Raw genomic sequence first — 27936 nt, 5'->3', positions numbered from 1 at the left:
CTGTTTAAATCTCTTTAAGGTCATTTTGTTGCTGACAGACTGAGAGTTGAGCCTGAAAGCGGCGTGGAAGCTGGAACTGAAGTGATGACATTAATTTGTATGAAGCGTAGACTGACCGCCGAGGTCATGGTTTGGTAGAACTCAGTTTAAACTCAGCAGCAGTTCATGTTCCTGGACATTAACAGCCACAAACAGACTCTGATTCTCCTGCTGTGTAACTGACGGCTGTGGGCGGGGCCATGCCCAGCAGCAGCCAGGTGAGTAACGAGTCACCTGAACCAAACATGACGTACTAGAAAGCCATGAAGCGGCAGCAGCAGACAGAGAGACAGGCTGAGTCATCAGAGTCTGTTAATTTCTGACTGCTGACTCACTGAGGAGCTGATCAGGAATCTACGAGACCACTGAGACCGGATCAGACCGGAGTCAGGTCGGAGTCAGGTCGGAGTCAGACTGGATCAGACCGGAGTCAGACCGGTCGGGGTACTCACACAGGCATGGTGCTGCAGTTCTGCTAGGAGAGTCTTTGCTGGCAGCAGGAAGTGGAACAGGTAGCGGAGGCCGTCTCCTCGGTAGCAGCGTTCCACCACGCTGAGGACCTGGACCAGGACCGTCGGGGACGTGGCCTGGAAGGGCGGGTAGAGCGCCGACAGAGTGGACTGGATGCAGCGGTCCAGAGACTCAGAGTCCTGAGAGGAAGAGGACCAGAGAGACGGAGTCAGACTTTATGGAGTTAAGATCACAGGTGCAGAGCAGTGTGTGTGTGTGTGTGTGTGTGTGTGTGTGCGATGAGAAACACTCTGCTGGTGTCATGGATCTTTTTTAGAGATATTATGTCAGTAAGCAGAAGAGAGGCAGTAAAACAGTTATTTTCCTCCTCTCTCTGATCCAGACCCAAAACCACTGACTGACGTTTACACAAACACACACACTCAGTCCAAACATCCTCCGTCTCTATCCAACTGCTGGGAGACACACACCCACCAGCTTCACAGACCAGGACCAGGACCAGGACCAGGACTAGAAACCACCACGTGTTGCTTCTCTCATTGTGTTCAATGTTTCTCGTGGGCGTGGCCTGGCTGCCCTAGAGGCGTGCCCTGGTGCCCTGGAGGTGCGGCCTGGTTTACCCGTGTGTAACTGGATCCACTGGTCCAGAGACCGGTCAGGTAAAAATATCAGGCGTCACACGTCGTCTGGCACCAGCCTGCTATGTGTGTGTGTGTCAGTGTGATGACACACATTTAAACGCTGACTGCAGCACTTGTGTTTATTTCTATTTTATCCTCCCTCTCTTCTTTCTTTCACTGAGGACAGTTAAAGCTCATCTAAAGCAGACTGATTTCATGTTGCCTCATGTTTCACTGCAAATCTATTCAAATCTGTGTCACTATCTCATCACTTTTAACTAAAACCAGTTTTACAGAGTCGACTTCTGTCTCAATGGTGCTGCAGGATCTAACAGAGCTTCAGGGCTGACATATAGATACTCTCTCATTCCCTACTCTTATTTATTCTACTGTTGGAGGAAGCCGGAGTACCCGGTGAGAGCCCACGCTAGACACGGGGAGAACATGCAAAGTCCTCACAGGGGAGGCAAACCAGCGTCCCTCTTGCTCTGAGGTGAGTGTGCTAACCACTACACCACCGTATAGCCCAAGTCTGGTTGAGGATCACAATAATATGACTGGCATAATATATATATATATATATATATATATATATATATATATATATATAAACACACACAAATATATAAATATAAATATATATATATAAATATATATATGTGTGTGTGTGTGTGTGTGTGTATGTATACATATACATACACATTTCTTTAGCTACAAAAAAACAATAAACATATTGTAAATGAGTTCAGCAGCTTCAGATATTAAGTGTTTTTAGCTCTTTTGCAAATATTCTCAGATCAGAAGTTGCAGATGTGACAAATAATAAAAGTGACACTCTAGCTGTCAGTCTGTCAGGTTATTTTGGCCTCTGGGTGATTTATTCACAGTGTTAATGAGCTGCAGCTCTTTAAGTTTTACATTCACACAGAAGCTGAGAAGTTGTTTCACACCAAGCACAGTTTCATCAAAACATCTGCAGCAACATGTATAAAAACTGATCATGTGGACCTTTGCAGCTGGATCCTCCGATGCCATGAGATCACAGGAGGATCCGTAACGTTTACAGACATTGTAAAGAGGAAAATAAGAGGAGAAAGGTGAGCGAGTAAGAGGCTGCTGGACGAGCGTAAACCTCAGAGGGACTTTTAGTGGTTCGAGTGATATAAAACTTGCTGCTGTTGGACTAGAGTCACTTTCACTTCTGTCACCAACATGTAGCGTTAGTATCCAAGCTACATAAGCATCTCAGCTACATTAGCATCCCAGCTACATTAGCATGTCACTTACATTAGCACAGTGACATGCTTTTTTCTTGCTTTCAAAAGCAAGAAAATATGATGAGGCATATCTTGCCCTCAGCTTCACCAGGACAACGATGGGTAATGAAGAGAGACCGCAGTGTGTTGTGTGTCTCAAAATATTAGTTTCTGACAGTATGAAGCCAAACGAGTTATGACGCCACTTGGAGAGTTCACATCCCAAACACAAAGACAAGCCCATTTATTTCCTCAGACAAAAAAAACAGTCAACTGTCGTGAACAACAGAGTTGCTTAACTAAAGCAGCTTCTGTGCCTGCAAATCCTCAATTCGCCTCCTACAAAGTAGCGTACAGAGTTGCTCAGTGTAAAAAGACGCACAAAATAGCGTAGGAATTAATACTAGCTTCCGCTATTGATATGGTTCCAACTATGATAGATGAAGCAACAGCAAGCAAACTAAAGGCTATTCCACTGTCAGACAATACTGTTGCGAGGCGCATTCATGACATGTCAAAAGACATAGAGGAGTCCTGTGTGACTTTTTATGGTTCATTCCAAAAGGTGACTTGTTCCTATTTCAATTTTTTAATAACATGTCACATACTGAAGTTGTGGTTCTGTATTAATTACAGGGGGGCTTCTTGATATTTTTTTATCTACAAAAGTGGGTGCCAGCTGAAAAAGTTTGGGAACCACTGCATTAGCCTCTCAGCTACATTAGCATCTCAGCTACATTATCACTGCGTGCAGCCTAGAGCTGCTCCGTCTGCATCGTTTCTGCTGTTTGGAGCAGAAAATCAAACAGGTCTCTGCAGATCATTCGCTGCAGGTTTTCCATGTTCCTGCTCCGTTTTCACATCAAACCAGCCGACTGCAGGATGAATAAATAATTGATAAAAGGTCAGATATTATTCTCTTACACTAACCCTGATAAAATAATATATATTTATGACTAGCTGGTCACGAAACACACATGCACATGAGCCTGTCTGTTTCTGTGGGTCTCAGCAGCCTTCAGCTGAATGTTGATGTGTGAATATTCTGGATGTGACTCAGAGCCACAGCATTCATACACAACAACTGGCTGTTAGAAGTGTTGCTGAGGCCAATATTAGCAGCAGGAGATCAGGTGACAGCAGGAGGTCACACTGGTGACTCCAACACACACACAAGCTCTCTTCACTCCACCGCCACCAGCACTTCACACAGGAACACACAGAGTCACCAGAGTCACTAATTTCACCAAAAATACAGAAAATGAATGAGCCCTTGTTTCCATGTTTTATGATTATTATTAGTTGTTCAGATGGAATCAGACCGATTCGTCTGGGTCTGCTTCCATCCTGCTTCAACACCAAACTAAACACCTCAGCCACCAGGAAACATCCTGACACCAGATTTAATGCACACTTTAAATAACGGAGTGAAATAAATGAGCCACAGAGCGCTGAGTCAGCATAAAGACACAGAGCACCACTCGTCAAACGACCACAACTACAGTCATGGAAAAAAATATCAGACAATTATTTTCTTTAATTCATTGTTGATTTTAATGGCTGGTACAAGTAAAGGTACATTTGTTTGGACAAATATAATGATAACAATTGAAATAGTTTAGTGTAAGAGCTGACATCTAGACATTTCCATGATTTTATTGATAATAACCAAAATCATTATCAGTAAAACCATGGAAAATGTCTAGATATCAGCTCTTAAATTAAACTCTTACCAGATATTTTGTTGTTATCATTATATTTTTTCAAACAAATGTATCTTTAGTTGTACCAGCCATTAAAATCAACAAGAAATTAAAGAAAACAAGGTGGTCTTATCATTTTTTCCAAAACTGTACGTTTCTATAACCTGCCAAACTGAAGACTGGAGCTCTGACGAGGACACAGCTGGATGGACCACATCAGTCTGGTTGATGGAACCAGCAGCAGACTGGGACCACAACACTCCATCACAACCAGAGACGTTACAGAACCAAACCAAACATGGACAAATATTCACCAGCTGAATAATCCAGGAACAAACCAACAGAAGAGCTCAGTCAGCTGACGTCACTGTGGCTGCTTTCATCTGATATCTACTCATTCTGTTGTGCTACAAAATCAGACAGTCTGTCCTCTCCTCTCTTTTCTGTGTAAACAGCATGTAAACAACTTCATGTTTACACCATCTGGTTCATGCCGACAGCTGATTGTTGGACACTTTTTCATCAAATATCAACATTTAAAGCTCAGATTCAGCGACTTTTTTTAAATGATGGAAATGATTATTTCTATCTTTACAGTTTGTGGCTGAAAATAAGTATTAATCCTGGCCTCTCCTCTCTGCTCTGTGTAAACATAAATATCACATAGTCAACCCTCAGGGCCAGTTCACATTTTATGCACACTGGTACTGCTTAGCGCATAAAATGTGCTCTTCAAAAGCAAGCTATAAAAAAATATTATACATTATTATATTCTACTTTCATTGGACTGATTTTTCCCTACATCTGACCTTAAAATTAATAAACACTTTTTACATGAAAAAAAAGAAAATATGAATTATTTTCAATATACTACATGCAAAGTAAATGTAAATTTGCTATTGAATTATTGCAGTCTGGAACTTGTCAATGATTAGCAGGCACACTGACTTGGTTGCATTATTATTTTTTGTGCAGTGTCAAATACTCACTTTTACTGCTTAGTGCATAAAATGCTCACTTCAAAAGCAAAACTATAAAAAAAAAATGCATACATACAAAAATATACATACATTATGATATTCTACTTTCATTAGACTAATTTTTTCCCTCTACATCTTACCTAATAATAGATTTTTGAATATTTTAACTCTTTATATGCCAGGTTTGTGTCATGATGCACCATGTTTATAGACCTGTTGCAGTCAGCTGTGTTAATACTCTTTTTGTTCTGAGTTTGTCATGTCTCATCTTTGATGTGATTCAGATGACCCATGTTTTATTTATTTGAAGCAGTTCATGCTTGTCTGTAGCCTGGCTAACACCAGACTAATCACAAATGAGATTAGTCTGGACACCAGTAATTAATTTCTCCGTAGAGGAGGCGTGGTTTACGATCCTCCAGAGCGCTTATTGGGCGCTACGAATGTCTATCATAAGCTCTGTAGGTAGCTCTTAGCCAATCGTATCAGTTATACCAGATGACGTATGTAGAGCGACAGAAATTGATGTTTACATAGCCAGACTAGCCCACCTCTACTTTGAGACTAAAATGCTCAATTCTGCTTCTGCAACGTTTTTCTGCAGCAATATTCTGACTCTGGCTGCTCTATAGTTTCAGCTCACAGTCTACCAGCAATGTTGGTGTGTGCGCGCAGAGAGAGAGAGAGAGAGAGAGAGAGAGAGAGAGAGAGAGAGAGAGAGAGAGAGAGAGAGAGAGAGAGAGAGAGAGAGAGAGAGAGAGAGAGAGAGAGAGAGAGAGAGAGAGAGAGAGAGAGAGAGAGAGAGAGAGAGAGAGAGAGAGAGAGAGAGAGAGAGAGAGAGAGAGAGAGAGAGAGAGAGAGAAAAGTAGGTAAGTTTCAATGTATACAATGTCTTGTTTTTCAGTTTTTCACATTAACACTGTATTCTCTTCTATCAGTAGGTGTTGCTTGCTGCTTTGCTTCTCCAGTTCTCGCTTTCTGCAAGATTATTTATTTTTACGCCAACCACACTCATCCACTGATTTTATGGCCAATAGACGAGCTGCTGCGGGTCTCTGGCGGCTCCGCTGTCCCCCGGCTCGTAGCGAGATCACCAGCATTACAGCAGTGAGCAGTAGCGGGGCTAGTTGGTAGATTAGGCTTTTGCCAAATCCTGTCAGAAGCAAGGCTAAAACATCCTTTTTCGTGGTGAAACAGGAGTGTAAAGTCAAACGTTGTTCTTCTTTTAAAATAAACTTTTGATCTAAACTATTTAAAAACGCCGTCTACAGCTAGATCCAAAGAGAGTTTCGCGTCTGCTGCAGCCATGTTGGATCCATAAGAAAACTACAAAACTACAAGCTTCCATCTGTCGAGTAGTATGTCATCATCTTGCCGTCCCTGCCCGTTCTGTGATTGGATCCCTAAAACAGGCCTAAGAAACGGCCGTAGTTTCCAGACCCTTTTGCAGTTCGAAATTAAATCGAGTGTGCAAGGCAGTATGGGTATACCCAGGCTAGCTTGTCTGTGTGGATTGTGTGTATAAATGTCATGTTTTTTCTCTATATGCTGAGCCTGGTCAAAATGAGTCAATCTGGTGGAAAGTAGTAAAAAAGATCAATTTCAAGGCCAAAGCCCAGATTGACTCCCAGATTTAATAAAATGAATGTTTTATGATTTATTATAATGTATTACGATTTAATGTAAGTGAGATCAGAAACAGCATTTTGAATGTGTTTCAGTGTCTCAACCTGAAGAGTAACTATTGTTTGTCCAGTGTATTTTAGTCTTACTGCAGGAGCTGAGTTGGAAATAACAAGAGCAGTTAAAAATACACAATCTGGACGAAATTCATGAACACACCAAAACTATTAACCCATAAAAAATGAAAAGCGCATAAAATGAGCTCAGCCTTCCAAAGTAAACGTTTGTAACAGATGATCCGTTCAAGGACTGTTAAGCTACGATAAAAGGAGTTTTTTTGGCGATTCTTTAAAGAAAATATGTTTCAATGGTGGTTCAGATGGTTAATGCAGCCAATCAGATGACACCAATCAACACAGAAAATAACAGTGGACAGTGAGGAGGCTGCAGCTCTGAGGGGGTTAAAGAGGGAGAGGAGGGTGCAGGCTCCCCAGGGAGAGTAAAGAGCCCCACACTCTTTCTGCTGAGTAACAACCTGATTATCTCCACAGACCACAGTCCTCGGGTAAAACACAAGATTTATTCTATTTAGCTCTGATTGAACACAAACACAGATGTATAAATGTAATCTGTGAGATCACTCACAGTGAGGTCAGAGGTCAGAAGTCAGATTCAGCTGACTGACTCTGAGCTGATGTGTACGTGGTGTTCAGCTGAACAATGAAAACAAAGCAGACATGAAGCTGCAGGATTAAACACAAAGATGATTGTTAGTGAGGCAGATAAACCTGATCAACACGTCAGACAGCAGCAGAGTCCAGAGAGAGCACGCTGACTCACACACAGACACAGTTTATGCAACTATTCAATCTAATTCAGTGTGCTTGTCAGAGACACAATATGTTATTCACCAGGCTTCTTCCTATTCTTCTTCCGTTTCTTCCATGTTTTTTTTCAGTGGACTACTCCTCCCAGAGTTTTGGTTTCACATACACTAAAAAGCTATCAAATCGACCGGCTTGGCCATGACAAGTGTGCTATGACGTTTCTAAGGGATTAGGCAAAGGGTTTTCAAATTATTCGGCAAAAACACGCCCAAAAAAACCCCCCACATGTTACCCTATGGAGAGGCTACAGTGGATGGCATCATCATTAGAAGTGCAGAGGGAGAGAAAAATTTGTCAAAAAATAAATTTGGAAACTGCGCTCGAGGCGGCAGATGCCACTCTACAGAAATAATTTATACATAGAAACGTAGGAAAATTGGTCTTCTAGCTCACATTGGCCTGCTAAAGCTGTCAGAGTTATAGTCTGGGCGTAGGATGCACAGATGATCCACTAACACGCACCCACAGCCTCATAGACCGCCATGGTAAAAAGGAGAGAACATCATAACACATATGTAGACGTTCAGGAAGAACTCAGGACGCTCAAAGTGAAGTCTGTTCAATGATAGGAGCTACGGTTTGGACAAAAATGCTTTCTGTTCGAGGGGAACTTTCAGCTGTTTTTCTCTCTCTCTCTCTCTCAGTGGCATCAAATTCCGCAGGGGCAGCTGATTTCAGTTGATTGCTCTTCTCTGATTGGTAGTCCAGCTTCAGATGAAGTCAGTGACCAACAGCAGCCGGGGCTTCTGGGTAATGTAGTTTCAGTAGAAATACACTCACACTCGGAAAATCTGAAAAATAAAAAATTAAATATTCCAGAAAAAACACCTGAGCTGAGGCTGCCGGCCAATCAGAGAGCAGGATTCCCTGTGCTGTGGCAGTGTGTAGTGTGATGTGTGTAGTTGGATGTGTGTGTTTTGGTGGTTTAGACTGATCCGATCTCTCAGGCTCTGCTGGTTTTAAAGGCTCCTCTCCCTGCAGGGCCCTGATTCATCAGCTGGCTGCTGCAAAACCAGTTCCTGCTGGGTGTGGAGGACCAGGGCTCAGCCAGACCAGGGTCACTGTGAGACCACATCTACCTACAGAGGACCAGGGCTCAGCCAGACCAGGGTCACTGTGAGACCAGATTCACCTACAGAGGACCAGGGCTCAGCCAGACCAGGGTCACTGTGAGACCAGATCCACCTACAGAGGACCAGGGTCAATGTGAGACCAGATCCAGGACCTAAAGAGGACCAGGGTCACTGTGAGACTGGATCCAGGACCTACAGAGGACCAGGGTCAATGTGAGACCAGTTCCAGGACCTACAGAGGACCAGGGCCACTGTGAGACCTACAGATTATTAAACAGCCTTGAGGAGCTTTAAGGGGTCAGAGCTCCACAAAGAGCTTGAGTCATGACCTTTTTAGTAACCAATCACAGTGACAGGGCATGGGGAGGGCGGGGCTCTGAGACACGACCTCTGACCCCTGCAGGGAGACAGTGACGGGAGAGACCAGCTGTCCCATAGACGCAGGAAACTCACATCAACTTCTTGTTTCACTCTGAAACTGTCGGCACCAAACAAAGATTTAAATTCTTCGTCTTGTTTTATAACATCATGTAGTTAAATTACAGAGAAGCCAGCAACAGTCCAACAGTTAAACTTTATACACAAACAATATTCACATATAACTGATTATTACATGATGAATAAATTATTATTAGTTATTATTATTATTATTATTCAAAACAGATTGTTATATGAGGAATAAATTATCATTATTATTGTTTTTATTATTTAAAACAGATTATTACATGAGGAATAATTTATTATAATTATTATCGTTGTTTAAAACAGATTATTTTAATATGAGCAGATCTCAGTCTGCTTCTTTCAGGACTTTCAGGAACCCTCTGAAGATGTCACACACACACACACACACACACACACACACACACACACACACACACACACACACACACACACAGGGTGAACATGTGTTGTTGTTGTTGTTGACAGCAGATAAAAGGAGATAAATGTGTGTGTTGTGCTGCAGTGATGTGGTTCAACAGGCTGTTTATGAGGCTCCAACACGTGTTCAGGTTACAGTTAAACCACAGACCAGAGACCAGAGAGCAGAGACCAAAGACCAGAGAGCTGGTCTGTGTAGTCTGGGTCAGGGATAACAGAGACCAGATTTCTTCTATCCCTGATGCAGTTCATTAGGACAGACATGCTTCTAAAATAAGGCCGGGGGAGAGGACAGATGGACCTACAGTCACCAGCAGAGAACAACTGGAGGAATAAAGCTGCAGTATTTATAGTCTGGTGGTGACACAAGATGTAGCTCCACATGGAGGTCCGGATAGAGACACAGCAGATACAACCAACCTGACATCTGGAGACAGAACACAACACGCTGCAGTTTGAATGTGTGTAATCTGATTACTTTAGGTTCATGTAAGTGACTGCACAGACCTGAGACACCTGACTGAGAATATTCACTGAAATCATTATTTTCAAGAAACATATTTGGATCCAGTCCCAGCTGATTGACAGCTGACACATGAATGACTGTAATAAGTGAGGAGGTGTGTGGTAAAGTTACCAGATCACTTGGTGTCAACAGGAAAATTCATGACCTGCTTGATTTATCCACACCTTATACTGCAACATTGTTTGGGCCTCCAACCTCCACAGTATTTATCTCATTCAGAAAAGATTAGTTCGAACTGTCACATTTTCAAACCGACTAGATCCTTCTGCTCCCCTTTTCCCAAAACTCAAGATAATGACAACATATACCAAATATGCATTTGTATCTTTAACCCTCTGAAATCTTGGGCTATGAAGTCCTTTAAAAAATCTGTTAAAAAATATTTACGATGCCATGTTGGCATCAGTTTTTTCAGCGTTACCTCTCATATGTCCTGATAATTAATGTTTAACTTTGACTTACTTGATGAAAATGTTGAACCAAAAGAAACTAAGGAAAACATAAAATCTGATCTTGAAAATTATATTTCAATATAAAATTTTTATTAAAAATTTTTTTTAAATGTTGCCATATGAACACAGGTTGCAAATATTATATATAACAGGTAAAATGAGGATAATCTCTAGTTCTATATTTTTATACTAAATATATTTGACATTATCTCTGGTTTTACTTGGCCGAATATGATCCAAAAAAAAGCTGGTATAGAGTTTCAGGCCAGAACTTTAGAGGGAAGCTGATGGCAAGACTCAATGTTGCTTTATTTTTATGCCTTCACGTCATGAAGAAGTAATGTGCAGGTGGTTTCATGGACTCCAGAGAGTTAAGTATATGTATAGTCCAAATTCCATTCCTAAAGCAATCAATTCTCCTTAAAATACAGAGGACCAAAAACTGATCTGGAATGATCAGTTTAAATAGTTCAATACAGTTTTCCTCTCTTAACACATACAAGACCAAATTAGTGGCTCTGATACTCAGCTCACTAAGTAGTATACACACACACACACACACACACCTGTATAATATATGTATAAGCCCTGTTGGGTTTCTTGCCACTACCTTGCACTTTCCTTTTGTTGTTATTTCTTTATCTTTTTCTTTTTTTGTCTTATTATTGTGCAAAATAAAAAAACTTCAAACTTCAAGGAGGAGCAGAGGAACACGAGTCCCGTGAGATTTAGTCTCAGAAACTTCCTCTGGTGTCGTTTTACATCCCAGTCTCTCTTCAGCTCTAATATTCCTGCTGCCGCCTGTTTAAACACACAGTCTCTGTCACACTGCGAATATGAACATGAGGCATTTACTGTGAAAGTCCCAGCAGGAAACTGATCAGAGCGTGGAGCTGCAGGGTGAAACATGAGCAGCGACAGTTTTAAGGAACGAAACGGGAATATTACAGATACCAGCGCTGTCAGGACACATCCTGTAACACACACACACACACACACACACCTGAACAACATGGAGACAGGTCCATGTTTCCAGTGCAGCTGGTCCTGCTGACCCTGGAGGACAGACGAGGACATTAACATATAAAGTCTAGTTTAGCGTTAACATCACTGAGCAGCTCTCTGTCGTAGGGGTGGGCGATATGGCCCTAAAAGATTATCACAATATTTCAGGGTATTTTTGCGATAACGATATTGACGATATTACAAAATACTGAAAATTATATAGAAAATATGATATTTTAGTCTGTATAAATAAAAAACGAAAACCAATCATAAATCTAAAATGTCCCAACAGTTGCCAAATAACAAAAAAAAATAATTTGTCTCTTGAGTATTAGCAAATAATTAAAAATAACCATCTACGGGGTCCAGGGGCATGCCCCCCTGGTAATTTTTTTTTTTCATAAAAGCCCAAATTTGGTGCCTCTCACACATTCTAATGCCACTATTCCATCATATACACTGATCTTATCATTGCCTTTTTCAATAAATAATTGTAAAGGAGAATAAGGGTTTGAGTATGTTTTATTTAAAGCTTCTTATTTTGACAGTCTGCTGAGGCAAACGGCAACACAACGCAAAATAACTTGATATTATGAATAGTGTAGATAAACTTTCAGTAGCTTGAAATGTGACGTTAGAGCAGCACATGAGACTCTGGCGGGCCGCCACAGTCTAGGTCATTAATGGAAACCCTTACGCCACTACGGCAAGAAGTAGGAATGTTGCCTATATCCTGATATGCATTTTTTTTTACCCATAAAAAAAATATACCGGTATTATCGTGAACGATATGATATGGCACACCCCTACTCTGTCGTTCTATAAACTGTTGAAGAGGTGAACACTATGGGGACGTTCCGGAGATAAACTGTGTTTGGTCTGGACGGAGGAGCAAACAGAGACAGGATGTGTCTAGTGAAGGTCTCTGCTCCATAAAGCTTCACTCTCTCTGTGTTTTCTCAGGAGGTCACACCTCCATGAGAGCAGCTGGGGACACAAACCGTCTGACGGAGGACAAAGGCATCCAGAGTGCCGCTCAGCATAGACTGATGACCTTCACACAGACGCTCTCTACAGATTAGATCTACACAGAGACAGGTTCAACTCCTGCAGAGGACACAGGGACAGACTCCTCTCAGGTCCTCTACAGAGGACACATATTCAGTGTGTTTACATGCTCAGTTTAATTAAGCTGCTTAAAATCTGATTTTGGCGTCTAATCGTCTTCTGTCCTTTTTCCCAGCTTACATCAACTGAGAAAATGGTAGAGCTGGGCGGTATGGACCAAAAGTCATATCCCGATATATTTAGGCTGAATATCGATAAACAATATATATCCTGATATCGTTATCACAAAGCGAGAGCAAATGTTCAGTCAATGTCAAAACCAAATGTATACCAAAATATATCGATATATCTTTTATATCGATATATCGCCCAGCCCTAGAAAATGGAATAACTGACTGAACGTGTCCCCCTCCTCAACACTAGGTGGCGATAAGCATCGTTACGTCATAATAAACAAGTGGAGAAAGGCGGGAAACTGGCATTTTAACAACAAGAACAACAGGATGTATAATCTTCAGCTCTGTTCACTTGATACATAATGATCACATTACTGGTTGTGCAGATAAGGTTCACTGTCCCTGGTGGTCTAGAGGTTTTTGAGGGGCAGACAAGAACAGATGCTGTTTGAGGGTACAACAGGAGCCTGCCCAACCGGCTTTCTGGATGTTTCTGTTCCAGGGTCATACGCCAGTGGACATGTGTTGTCTTGTCATGACGGCGAAAATCGTATTTCAATGGCATTATCTGGGCGTCTGAATACGATATTATTGTGATTTTAATCATTGTGTGATATTGTGAGTATTGATACAATATATTGAAATTTAACAGTTTTGTCCAATCACAGAAAATTCTCAGTGTATTCATCTCACTTCAGTCTTTTTATTTCTCCACACTGAGAGTCAAACCTACAGACTGACCAACAAAGTATTCAGTCAAACTGAACTGAGCTGATATCAAACATGTATGGATGACAACAGCTGCAGCATTTCATCAAACTTTTACAAACAACAAGCTTCATTGATAAAAATGTTTCTGAATCAAACAGAAAAAAAGACGACGATGCAGCGTTACTTCCACAGCTTCTAACACGATATCCTGACATTAGATCTTCTAGTTTCATATGATACCAGCATCTCCAGTATATTTCTTAAAGTGAGAAAATACTGACGGCCGTCAGAACACTAAATATCGATACTTGGCTGCCATGAATCAATATAATATTGCCACACAAAATATCACAATACTATATAAAAAATAATTTCTTTTCAATCTAAAGAAATGAGAAGAAATGTAAATGTTTCCATTGGCAGATGAATGATAGTGATAATGAATTGGTTCAGTATTTATGTGTCTGTTCCCTGAACTAGGTCAGAGGATTTACTGGTCCTCAGGGACTCTGCTGCCCCGGGTGTTGGGTTCAGGGGGGGTGGGGTGTTTCCCAGACGGGGTGGGGCTGTGTGGGGGCCAGGGGGGTCCAGGCTTCAGGTTTCAGGCAGGCCAGAGCAGGAAGATGACAGCCTGTTGAAGATGAATCTACCTCTTTGTGCTGCTGGAGTCTCAGACCAGGACTGTGTAGTCCGTCCCCCCAGGACTGTCCTGTCCCATCACCTGGGACAAAGGACACTTCCTGTCCAGAGAAACATCCTGTTCCCCAGAAATAAAAACCTTCCCAGGTGTTTTTCTGACATCTGACCCCAGAGACGGCAGGAAGTCTTGCCGAGTGGGTCAACGAGTCCAACATGATCCACAAGATCCACAGCCCCAATTCTATTTAGAGACTGACCCTCAAATATCTACAGACTGACCCCCAAACATCTACAGACTGACCCCTCAAACATCTACAGACTGACCATCAAACATCTACACTGACCATCAAACATCTACACTGACCATCAAACATCTACAGACTGACCCCCCCAAACATCTACAGACTGAGCCCCCAAACATCTACAGACTGACCCCCCAAATATCTACAGACTGACCATCAAACATCTACAGACTGACCCCTGTCAAACGTCTACAGACTGACCATCAAACATCTACACTGACCATCAAACATCTACAGACTGACCCCCCCAAACATCTACAGACTGACCCCCTCAAACATCTACAGACTGAGCCCCCAAACATCTACAGACTGACCCCCCAAATATCTACAGACTGACCATCAAACATCTACAGACTGACCCCTGTCAAACGTCTACAGACTGACCATCAAACATCTACAGACTGACCCCCAAATATTTACAGACTGACCATCAAACATCTACAGAATGACCCCCAAATATTTACAGACTGACCATCAAACATCTACAGACTGACCCCCCCAAACATCTACAGACTGACCATCAAACATCTACAGACTGACCCTCAAACATCTACAGACTGACCCCCGTCAAACGTCTACAGACTGACCATCAAACATCTACAGACTGACCCCCAAATATTTACAGACTGACCATCAAACATCTACAGACTGACCCCCAAATATTTACAGACTGACCATCAAACATCTACAGACTGACCCCCCCAAACATCTACAGACTGACCATCAAACATCTACAGACTGACCCTCAAACATCTACAGACTGACCATCAAACATCTACACACTGACCCCCGTCAAACATCTACAGACTGAACAAACATCTACAGACTGACCCCCAAACCTCTACAGACTGACCCTCAGTCAGGTTTTTTCCTGATACTCCTGAATCCAGTCAAACACTAAAAATGAATAAACCTAGAAGCAGAAAGAAGTCTTAAGAGCGGACTGAGCAGCGTGGGCTCTATGCTATGTTGTATCGATTTTCCCCCCAACCTCTACTGACTGCACTTTGTTTATATCTTTAAACTCACCAGCCTGTAGTCCTGATGCTGACCTGTTGTTTCTCTGTTCCTGATGTTGTTGGCGGCTCCTTGTTGTGTGTCTGCAGCCTGAGAGAATGTGTGCACGCTGCCTCCATCTGTCAGTGCCCGTCCATTATCATTCCTCAGCTCCCCTCCCTCTCTACAGCCCCTCCACATGTCCCAACATCTCCGAGGAGGAGCCTGGACACGTTACTCTCTCTCTGTTCAGAGCATCTGAATCACATTAGACACAGATAGAGACTGGCTCTTCATCAGGCCTCCTGGCTGTTTATAGCACAAAGCAGCACTCTCTCCTCCATTAGCTGCAGCCTGGTGAAATATTTAGAGTCTTTTGTGGGTCTGAAGGCACATGAGACAGATGGTGGGTACTTTTTGTTTTTGGCGTCAGTGGACAGTAGTTTTCAGGGTGAATGTCACAATCATTCCTGTGATTCATTCTGTGAGAGGCAGCTCAAACTGAAGCCGGGTCTGTGCAGCTGTGAGCGTGTTGCTACAGGTACAGGTGAGAGATAAGATCTGAGAGGGAAGTCCAGTCCAACTGATTCAGAACAACAGTTTGTCACACAATCGTCCACAAACAGATGGGCGTTGTCGAAAGTAAATAACACAGAATGTGATAATTTTATGATCCTGTGTGACAAATATATAATATTAATAATAATTGTGTGTATAGAATGTGTAAAGAATGTATGTACAGTCATGGAAAAATGATGAGAACACCCTTATATCAGCTCTTCATTTAAACTCTTATCAGCTATTTTTGTTATCATTATATTTGTCCAAACAAATGTACTTTTAGTTGTACCAGGCATACATACATTTATTTCCATGAATGTATGTCTTATTTTTTATATTCTATGTGTCTGTGTTTCCCCACTGATGGATAAATAAAGTCAGATCTGATTATATTCCATATTCAACTGAAAACTGTACAAAGGAAATATATGGAAACTTTTGCTTTTTGTAGAAATGCATTCTGATTAATATTTATGTTTTGTTTCCATGGTGACCTTCAGGTAAACAGCTGACATACATCCTCCATCAGACTCATCCAGCAGGAATGTGCAGCTCAGCGTCTGATTGGACGACACAACGATGATTATGATGCTTTGTGTTCCAGTAAAGTTGAGTCAGGTTGGACTGTGTTGTTCCTGCATGCTGATGGAGGATTTAAACTAGGGGTGGGCAATATGGCCCTAAAAGATTATCATGATATTTCAGGGTATTTTTACGATAACGATATTCTTGACGATATTACACAATAGTGAAAAATATAAAGAAAATATGATTTTTTTTTAGTCTGTAAATAAAACTAAAAAATAATACTCTTGAGTGTTAACAAATAATACAAATAACCATCTAGGGGGTCCAAGGGAATGCCCCCTCAGGAGAAAATTTTGTAAATTTTTAAGTACAATGCATCAATCTCGTCATTTTGAGAGCTAAATGTGAGCAAACACCTCACATAACATTTATCACAGTCAACAGGGCTTTCCACTAGGACATGGAGCAGCCAGACAGTCAGTACGTTTACATGACACTTGAAAAAATAAAAGAATTATTGACTAAATCTGACAATAACTGGACAACTGAAGTGCATGTAAACGTGATAGTAAGACTGATGTCGTAGTTCTCCAACTCCAATTAGGACACCAAGGTAATGTGATTGGAATAGGATTTTCACCGGCATGCATGACAAGACAACGCATTTGAGCATGCTCCACCCCCGGAACAAAAACATCCAAGAAAGCCAGTCTCATTAGCCAGTCAGTATAGCGACCACACAAAGTGTCGAACTGAGGTCAACTGGAAAAGGCGCCATATTAACCCGCTGAAATGACGCATATCGCCACCCAGTGTTGAGGAGGAGGACACGTTCCCGTCAGTTATTAGATTTTCTCAGTTGCATGTAAACTGGGACAAGGACAGAAGTCCTATCTTGTGGAATCATCTCCCAGTCTCAGTACGGGAGGCAGACACCCTCTCTTTATTCAAGAGTAAACTTAAAACTTTCCTCTTCGACAAAGCCTATAGTTAGGGCTGGGCTTCTGATGTTTTTGCTAACTTGTCACTCTTAGTTAAGAATGCCGTGCGAAACCATGCGGAACCAACGGCACTGAGCGCATATTATCGGCGCCAGTGAGGCTCGACACAGCCTTAGCTGTTGGGAGGGCCTCTTGGTTCTGATGTTTTAGCTAAGAATGCCATGCGGGACCAATGACACTGAGCGTGCGTGTACGGCGTGAGTGAGGCTCGTCACAGCCTTATTCGTTGGTAGGGGCCGCATGGTACTTGCAGTGGTGGTGTGGACAGGGGTTTGTCCACTCCCTAGGACTATCATGGCACAACAGATTAGGGGTGGGCGATATGGCCCTAAAAGATTATCATGATATTTCAGAGTATTATCGCGATAACGATATTCTTGACATTATCAAAAATACTGAAAAATATATAGAAAATTATTTTGTAGTCCATATAAATAAATAAAAAATGTACAACAAAATAAAAATCAATCATGAATCTAAATGTAGTGTAAATTGCAAATCTCAACAGTTGCCAAATACAAAAAAATTACTTACTTGAGTATTAGCGAATAATAATAAAAAATAACCTTCTAGGGGGTCTGGGGGCCCCCTGGGAGAAAATTTTGTATATTTTATAGTACAATGTGATCAATCTCGTCCACTTTGAGAGCTAAATGTGAGCAAACACCTCACAAACACATCATTGCCTATTTTAATTAATTATTGTAAAGGAGAATAAAGGTTCTTCTATGTTTTATTTAAGGCATCTTATTTTGACAGTCTTCTTGTAATTTCTGTGGTGGATTCTGTGCTCTTATTTTGAAAGCTGCATTTGTGAAGCGACAGGAAGTAATAGTAGCTTTTTGTGATTAAAACAACTTTAATTGTTAGCTAATGTTAGCTCGCAGCTAACGAACGGCACAATGCAACAATGTGTTTGGACCGTTTGGACCTCTGACAGGACATGTTGATAGTATTTAGATCGGCTCACGCACACACAGACGCACAGAGAGAGAGAGAGAGGGGACGGGACTGATACATTACAGACAGGTAGGTGCTTGTTTTGAAGCGCAGTGGGAGGGCAGCTCGGTATATTCAGTGCGTGCATGCGCATGTCTCGGAGGAGGACGGAGAGGTGGGTCGGGGTTTAGACTGACTGACGGGTGACAGACACTCTGCTGAGCAGAGACACAACGCAAAATAACTTTATGTTATGAATAGTGTAGATATACTTTCAGTAGCTTGAAATGTGACGTTAGAGCAGCACATGAGACTCTGGCGGGCCGCCAAGGTCTAGGTAATTAATAGGAAATGCTTACGCCACTTTGTCAAGAAGTAGGGCATGTTGCCAATATCGTGATATGCATTTTTTTTACCCATAAAAAAAATATACCGGTATTATCGTGAACGATACGATATGGCACACCCCTACAACAGATAGTATCATCTTGTCCTGTGTATTATTGTATGTATTTCCAGAGTACTCGCACTTTTCTTTGCTCTGTCTTTTACAGGGTGTCGAGCTGTGGTCCTGCTCCATCACTCCTGCTGGTCTCACTACCGTGGATCTGGTTCGGCCCCAGATGGGAATGCTCCTCTCCTGGTCCACTCTACACTCACCATCACTACTGGCCAATGGTGGCACTTCATCACCTGCTACTGTGCCCCTCCCAGAACTGCTGCTACTCTCTGTCTCTCCCCTTCAACCGTCTCTCTATCCTCCCATCCTCTATCCACTCTATTCTACTCTGTTGATCTGTACAACGACATCTATTGCACGTCTGTCCGTCCTGGGAGATGGATCCCTCCTCTGTCGCTCTCCCTGAGGTTTCTTCTTCTTTTTCCCCTGCTAAAAGGGTTTTTTAAAGGAGTTTTTCCCTGGCCAATGTGAGGGTCTAAGGACAGAGGGTGTCGTACCATGTACAGTATGTAAAGCCCTTTGAGGCAAATCTGTGATTTGTGATTTTGGGCTATATAAATAAAATTGACTTGACTTGACTTGACTATTAGACGCCAATATCGCTTTTTAAGCATCGCTCGATTAAACTGTGCATGTAAACGCACTGACTCAGTGTGTTGACATGCACAGTTTAATGTTTAGTGTTAAAAAAACAGCTGGTTAGGATTGTCCAGGGGATTGCCCCCCTGGAGAATTTTTTTCATAAAAGCTCAAATTTGGTGCCTCTCACACATTCTAATGCCACAATTCCATCATATAAACTGATCTTATAATTGCATATTTTAATGAAAGGAGAAAAAAGTTTCTTGTATATTTTATTTAAGGCATCTTTTTTTGACAGTCTTCTTGTAAATTCTGTTGTGGATTCTGTTAACACGCTGTGGTCTTATTATTTTATTTGTTCTATATTATCACCTAGACTCTGGTGGGCCGCCACAGTCTAGGTGATTAATGGAAACGCTTACGCCACTACGTCAAGAAGTAGGAATGTTGCCAATATCATGATATGCATTTTTTTTAACCATAAAAAAATGATATCGGTATAATCGTGAACGATACGATATGGCACACCCCTGCTTTAAACTACTAAAATGACTTGAAGTTACTGTCAGAAGGGAGCATTCTCAGACACTGGAGACACTGCTGGGTCAATGGTCCAATCACAGTGACAGGGTCAGAGGTCACTGAAGGGTCAATGACAATAAAGCCAGCGGTCATGTGTCACCAACAGATCACTGATAATCAATATGAGGAAACCTTCAACTGTTCATGACTCATAAATAAAATACATGAGAGAAATGTGAGTATGTGACCTCATGATCACAGGTTAGAAAGACAAAGCAACATGTCCTTCTCACTGATCCAGAGTCTGTTCTAGGGTTGTCAAAAGTATCGATACTCAAAAAAGTATCCATACTAAAACGTTGTATCCGGATACGATACTCATTTTCAAAAGTATCGTGTCCCCCCCCTCCAGTTGCAGTTTCTTTTTGCACAATTGTTTTTTATTATAAATATTTAACCGTTGGTTCTTTTTTACATGTTGCATTTTTCTTGTTAATAAAAATATTTCTGTAAAATTTTGGGGTCTTTTTTATCCTGGGGTCGTTTTTGGGGTCGTTTTTATCCTGGTGGTATTGAAAATGGTATGGAGTATCAAATATTTTCCTGAGTATCGAGTTGAAAATTTTAGTATCGTGACAACCCTAGTCTGTTCACATGAAATGAATCAGCTACTACTTTAATAATGAATAAAGGCTTTGGATAAATGTCAAACATCTGCAGCTGCAGCTTCTCTGCTTCTGGTGTGATGAACTGAACATGAGAGAAATCTATTCAAGAGAATAAACCAGCCAATTAGTCAATGAATGTCAGCGACTGTCAGTGGACAACTGCATTAACAAGGCCTGTCATGATAATAACTATATCGACCTCTTTCATTATATAAAAATTGACACGATAGTTTTTTTCTGGACTCAATATATTGTCGTTTACATGTAGAACTTTTTGTGTTGCGATTAAAGTAAAGCTGCAAATGTTTGACAGGCAGTATGAAGTGGCGAAAAAAAAATCCATATTTCCCAAGCAGCCATTCCAGTTGTTTATATGTTATTTTAATAATGAAATAATATAATACATTATGGTTATCCCAGTGCCTTGTTAACATTTTATTTGTTTTGGTTGTCGTTTATTTATTTATGTTTTATTCATCTAGAATATTTTACTATTTCTTTTCCACATTTCAATTCCAATGTTTAATACTCTCCAGATTTAAAAATGTGTTGCTGTGGAAAAGGATGTACTTATTATGCTCGAATGTCGTTATAAAACTAATACAACATCGATACAACAATACTAGAGTTTATCATGATAGTTTCTGTGAAAATATATTTTCCTAATAATTTTTTATGCTGATAATAACAACAAGATGGAGGATGATTCTGCTTTAAAACATTATTAAAAACCTATTTTTTCTCCTTTGTGTTCAGTCCCAGCTTGGCAAGAATCCTTGGCCTTTTTACTTTTTTAAAAAACTTTTTATTCTTTTATTTCCTTTTTGACTCTAACTCTGTTTTTAGATTGAGTTTTTATAACTTTTTTATTGTTTTCATTGTTTTTATTTATTACTATATTTGTGTATGGTTTTCATTGTATTTTGATAACTGTATAGCACTTTGGTCAACTGAGGTTGTTTTTAAATGTGCTCTATAAATGAATTAATACATAACATTTGACTTGACTTTAACCTACACACAGTGAAAATAAACACAGCCCAAAGACAAACTATTTAAAAGTGGTCCAAAAGAGATTTCATTTTCTTTCACATTTGTATGTTGCTCAGTGTAAATAAATGTTTTAGTGTGCTGATGGTTCACTGACTGCAGAGGGAAATCACCAAAACCTACTAAATATATTTTTATGGTCAGCTGAATGATTGAAGCTGATCTGTCGAGTCAGAAAGCCTCCTATGATATGAATGACTGTGATATTAATAACGTGATCAGCTTCACACAGTCAACACAACAATGTTGATTTAAACTTCACATGTCAACGTTATGAATGAAGCCAGAGGAAACACACCCAGCACTGTATGTACAGTCAGACACGGTCTCCATAGCAACAACACAACACAATCACTGCTCAGGCGTGTGTGTGTGTGTGTGATCTTTGAGCCATAAATCACATTATAATGAATAGGGCTGGGCGATATGGACCAAAAGTCATACCCAAAAATATATTTAGGCTGAATATCGATATACGATATATATCCTGATATTTTTATCGCAAAGTGAGAGCAAATCTTCAGTCAAAGCCAAATATGACATGTCACAAGTAGTTTTATTGAAACTGTTTATTTAAGTGAACATAAATACTGTATAACAACAGGAGGGCTTTTAAAAAAATAAATTTTTAAATCAAAGCTCCATAAATTGCACAATTAAATAAAAATAGCCTATGAAATAAAACAGGCCAATCTTTTTCTGAAATAAATATATTCATATGAGAAAAGAATAATGAACATTACAAAAGAACTAAATATGACAAACCCTAGTAAGGGCAGCATATATACATAAAGAAAGAATAAAAATTCAACTATATCGATATATGTTATATGGTCTAATTCCATATCACATTTAAATATGTATCGATATATCTTTTATATCGATATATTGCCCAACCCTAATAATGAGACCTGATTATGTTTTAAGAATAAGAGATGAAATCAATAAAAGAAGATGTGGTTCAGTGGATTTTATCTCTGAAGCACTGAATGTGCAAACAGATATTTAAAATGTTATAAGAACAATATAAACCATAAAAAAAACTATCCAAATGTCAGCATGAAGTAAATCAGAGCTGATTCGACCTGTACGGCTGTTTGTCTGAGATGTTTGATAAACTTTGGGCTGACGTGTTTAAAACTGGTCTATGACGGTTTATTTATCCGCAGCTCAGTTTAAACATCAGCTCTCTGCAGCCACGTTACTGCATGTTGACACCAACACTCACAGGTTGATACTGAGAATCAGCAGCACGCTGAGCTCTGAGCCGCCTCAGAACCACAACACTGCTAGAGTGTCTCTCAGTTGTTTAGCTTTAACTTCTGTCCCTCTGCAGCGTCTCAGTTATCACACATGATTCCACATTTTCCTGTTTTAAGTATAAGCTAAAACCACAACCACAATACTAGAGGAAAACAACCAGTCAAGCATAAAAGACAACAGGAAGAACTGAGGGACAAAACAGCAGCTGTGAGACGTCCTGACACGTCAACAACAACAACAACAACAACATGTGTTTTATGTCTGTAACCATCAGGTGGAAATATTCTTCATCCTCTCACTCACAGAAACTCTGTGACTCACACAAGAACTTTTAATAAAGTTCTGAGAGTTTGAACCAACAGGAGGAGACGGCTGATAGTGTCTGTCTCCGTCTCTGTCTCTGCTCCTTATTGTCTGTTTTCAAATTACACACTACAAGCTACAGACTACAAGCTACAAATTACACACTACAAACTACACACTACAAGCTACAGACTACAAATGGTAAATGGTAAATGGAGTGCACTTATATAGCGCTTTTATCCAAAGCGATTTACACTATAGACTGCGCTCATTCACCACCTGCCACCATTAGGAATTCATTCACACACAGATGAACGCAGCATCAGGAACCATTTGGGGTTCAGTATCTTGCTCAGGGATACTTCGACATGTAGGCTGCCATGGTCAGGGATCAAACCACCAACCTTCCAATCAGCATGTGACCGCTATACCAACTGAGCCACTACAAGCTACAGACTTCACACTACAAGGTACAGACTACACACTACAAACTACACATTACAGACTACACACTACAAACTACAGACTACACATTACAGACTACACACTACAAGCTACCCACTACAAGCTACAGACTACACATTACAGACTACACACTACACACTACACATTACAGACTACACACTACAAACTACACATTACAGACTACACACTACAAACTACAGACTACACACTACAAGCTACAGACTACACATTACAGACTACACACTACAAGCTACAGACTACACATTACAGACTACACACTTCAAGCTACAGACTACACATTTCAGACTACACACTACAAACTACAGACTACACATTACAGACTACACATTACAAACTACACACTACAAGCTACAGACTACACATTACAGACTACACACTACAAGCTACAGACTACACACTACAAGCTACAGACTACACATTACAGACTACACACTACAAGCTACAGACTACACATTACAGACTACACACTACAGACTACACACTACAAGCTACAGACTACACATTACAGACTACACACTACAAGCTACAGACTACACATTACAGACTACACACTACAAGCTACAGACTACACACTACAGACTACAGGCTACAAACTACAGACTACAAGCTACAGACTGAGACCAGCTTCATTCACTGAAACACAGGTTAGGACAAACGTTTGAAGTACACACCTTGGAGGAAACCCTACACCCTGCAGTCCCCTCCCCCTCCCAAAAACACACACACTCTACATGTGCTACAGTCTGTTTGTGTGTGTGTGTGTGTGTGTGTGTGTGTGTGTGTGTGTGTGTGTGTGTGTGTGTGTGTGTGTGTGTGTGTGTGTGTGTTCTTACCATGAGTGTTGAGGTGTTGTAGTGTATTCCTCAGTGAGAACATGTTCCTCTCTCTGAGTCTCTGTCAGCTCTGATTCAGTTCTCACTCACTTCAGTCTCTCTCATGTTAAGCCCCGCCCCCCAAGGTGTCACTCACACACACACACCCCCCCTGCCTCCCCCTGCTGGCTGCTGTCTGAACTCACTGATTTCATTCTCATAAACTCAGATCTAACTAAACTTGAATTAATAACTCATGATAAAATAATAAAACCAGATGCAAGAATAAACACCCTAACCCTAACCCTAACCCTAACCCGACTCAACTGATCCTCCTTCTGCTGAATCCATTACTGCGCTAACTGATCCAACATGTGACTGAGGACCAGGACCAAGACCAGGACAGAGGCCGTGAATCCAAGACCAGGACAGAGGCCGTGAATCAGCTTAGTGCAGCTCTTTGTTCCACACAGACACATGTAGGACTTTAAGACGTTATGACAGCAGGAGATCTCCTTCAAGTCCTCCTTACGTGTGTGTCCTGTGTTCTTGTCTCAGTACAGAACCATTACAGCACCGACATCAGATCAACAGAATATGAACTAAAATCATTTTAACTGATTATTCTGTCAGCTGCAGTGTGAGCTCATGTGCTCGTGTTTCCATCAGAGCTCACTGGCTCCATGTTGGTCTGTTTTCCACCAAAAATACACATTTCAAAGTTTTTGAAGTTAATGCTAGGCCTGTCATGATAAAATATTTTTTAGGACAATATATTTTCCCAGAAACTATCAGGATAAACGATAGTATCGTTGTATCAATGTTGTTTTAGTTTTACAACCATATTAGAGCAGAAGCACATCCTTTTCCACAGCAATTCATTTTTAAATCTCGAGAGTATAAAACATTGGAATTGAAATGTGGAAAAGAAATATTAAAATATCCTAGTTAAATAAAACATAAATAAATAAACTACAACCAAAACAAAAAAAATGTTAACAAAAAATTGCAATGATATAATAATTATGTATTATAGTATTTTATTATTGAAATAACATATAAACAGCTAAATGGTTGCTTGGGAAATATAGGTTTTTTTTCTCCAGCTCGTGCTGCCTGTCAAACATTTGCAGCTTTACTTTAAACACAAAAAAGTACAAAAAGTCACACATGTAAACAACAATATATTGAGTCCATTTTTATATATTGAACGATAAATTTATAAAGTAATTATTGTGACAGGCCTATTTAATGCATGAATATATACCATTAGCTTCATAATCCAATCCATTGAAGACCTGTCGTCATCCTGTTGAAGACATTAAAGACCTAAAGTCAGATGATTGGTTTGAGAGCTTCAGGACCGGTGGAAACCCTGGGGAGTCACAGCTGGAGACAAACAGCTGGATACTTCCCTGTCCAGCTGTCTCTGAGCCTGGACATCAGTTTGTGACACCATGTCAACAAACAGCTGTCGTCAACATCAGCGCCTGCAGGCAGCCAATCAGCTTCAAGTTTACTGATGTTAGAAAAGCTTTGATCATCTCATCAACTCTCACTTTCAGTCCCTGTTTCAGACTGTGAGGAGGACAGAACTCACCAACAACACATTAAAGAGTCAGATTCTGTCCAACAGGCCGTGGACACAAACCAGACCAGAGGACACACTGAGCTGTCCTGCTGGGAATGTCCGTTCCAGTTGGACGTCTCACAGACAGAGGGGAGGTCCAGCAGCACTAGTGAGCCCAGTTCAGCGGGTCCAGGTCTGTGCTGGTCTCCAGGGAGCTGCTGAGTCACTGTGAAACATGTGAGTGGAGCTCTGAGACAAACTGGCAGAGTCACAATGATTCCGGCTCTAAAGACGGGACATGTTGGATGAAAGGCTCCTCCTCCCTCCTGACAGCTCTAATGGGAGCACTGGGAGACCTGGGAGCACTGGGAGCTCTCTGCTTCCTCTCAGGGCTTTTACTACAGATAACTGATCCAGGACCAGCTGCAGGTCTGAGGCCCCTGCTCATCAACACACAGGGCTGCAACACTAACTTGACAAACATCATCAGATCACAACCATGTCTGAAGTTCACATCAGATCCTGACAGGCTGTAGCTGTGTCCCAATGTCAAGGAAGGATGCTCAAACGGCTGGATTTGAAGGATGCCACGTCATCGGCATCCGCCGAAGGACTGTCACAATGTCGAGGATGCTCCGGAGGACAGAGTCCTTCTTCTGCCCAAATTCCGAGGATGCATGTGTGTATCCTCCGTGCGCTCCGACTACCCATAAAGCATTGCGCACACCGGTCTACCGGGAGATTTAAAAATGGCGAGTGTAGAAACAGCGACGCCGGCGGCGCAATATGCATTTAAATATAGAAGTATTTTCAGTTTATACTGAATGTTGTCACATAACTTACAAAACGTGTGTTTAAAGTCAAGCAAAAACATATACATAAACAAATGCCAGAATATTAAGCTAAAGATAATAAACGTCATCTTGATACATTGCCGGTTAAGTTAATTAATGCCGTCTCAGTCGCTAAAGTTATTGTTAATTAATTTATATGCGTCCGATGATGATGTACTATGTGCAACTATGCCATTCAGAAAGTTATGCGTTTCTTTATTGTGTTTACAGGGACCGAAAGTCCGCTATTATCCGTTATTGTTATTTATAAATAACTGCTATTGTACTGTAGCCTACTGTAAAATAAAAAATAAAAAATCACAGAATATATTTCCATGATGAATTATGCTCCGCTGCTTTTATGAAACTAAGTAGCGGCCAAATTAAGCCAGGATCAGTTAAATATTCAGGTTTAATCCACTTTGTGGCTTTTACTTGATAAATCGTGGAGATTAAAGCATCTTCTTCCATTTTTACAAATATGTGTCAGAGTGCTGATGCCAAAGACACATCCATGTTGTGAACTGATTTTGAAATTACGGCGCTGAATTTATTTATGTATTTATTTATTTTTATGAAACTGATAAGAACAGATACTAGAGGCCGAGAGCGGCGCTTAATTTAAGCAGGACGTCCAATTGACCTATGGCTAAGCCCCGCCCCCTCCACTCACTCGGACAAACTGTCAACATTCGGTGACGGGCGCTATGGCAGCTGTGACAGTCAGAGAAATTTCACAGGAGGCAATTAATCACTTTTGGAGACAGAAAAATGAAATATCATCTCGAAGTCACCAAAAGGGCCTTCATTAACAGGTTAGAGGTTTTCACTCGTCTTTTCACCCCACTGACACCGCTCATTCCGGTGCTTGTTGTAAACAAACAGAGATCGCTAAGTGAACACCTCCTGCAGCAGCAGCACATACACACTGTACTGCTACAGAGCTAAC

The 27936-nt window shown here is 40.9% G+C and overlaps 1 protein-coding gene across 1 annotated transcript in view; it reads right to left on the bottom strand.

Annotated features, from left to right (window-relative positions):
* The window catches only part of plekhg4 (pleckstrin homology domain containing, family G (with RhoGef domain) member 4), a 45882-nt gene extending 21220 nt beyond the window's left edge, over positions 1 to 24662 (bottom strand). The window contains exons 1-2 of the mRNA XM_059355652.1: positions 24606 to 24662; positions 492 to 689 (exon numbers count right to left, since the gene is read on the bottom strand). Coding sequence (XP_059211635.1) covers positions 492 to 689; positions 24606 to 24608 — 201 coding nt within the window. The 5' untranslated portion in view covers positions 24609 to 24662. The remainder of the gene's footprint in view (positions 1 to 491; positions 690 to 24605) is intronic.
* Positions 24663 to 27936: the final 3274 nt, after the last annotated feature.

The sequence above is a fragment of the Centropristis striata genome, chromosome 2 (genome assembly GCF_030273125.1).
Source record: "Centropristis striata isolate RG_2023a ecotype Rhode Island chromosome 2, C.striata_1.0, whole genome shotgun sequence".
NCBI classification, from domain to species: domain Eukaryota; kingdom Metazoa; phylum Chordata; class Actinopteri; order Perciformes; family Serranidae; genus Centropristis; species Centropristis striata.
This window is presented reverse-complemented; position numbering and strand designations above follow the sequence as displayed.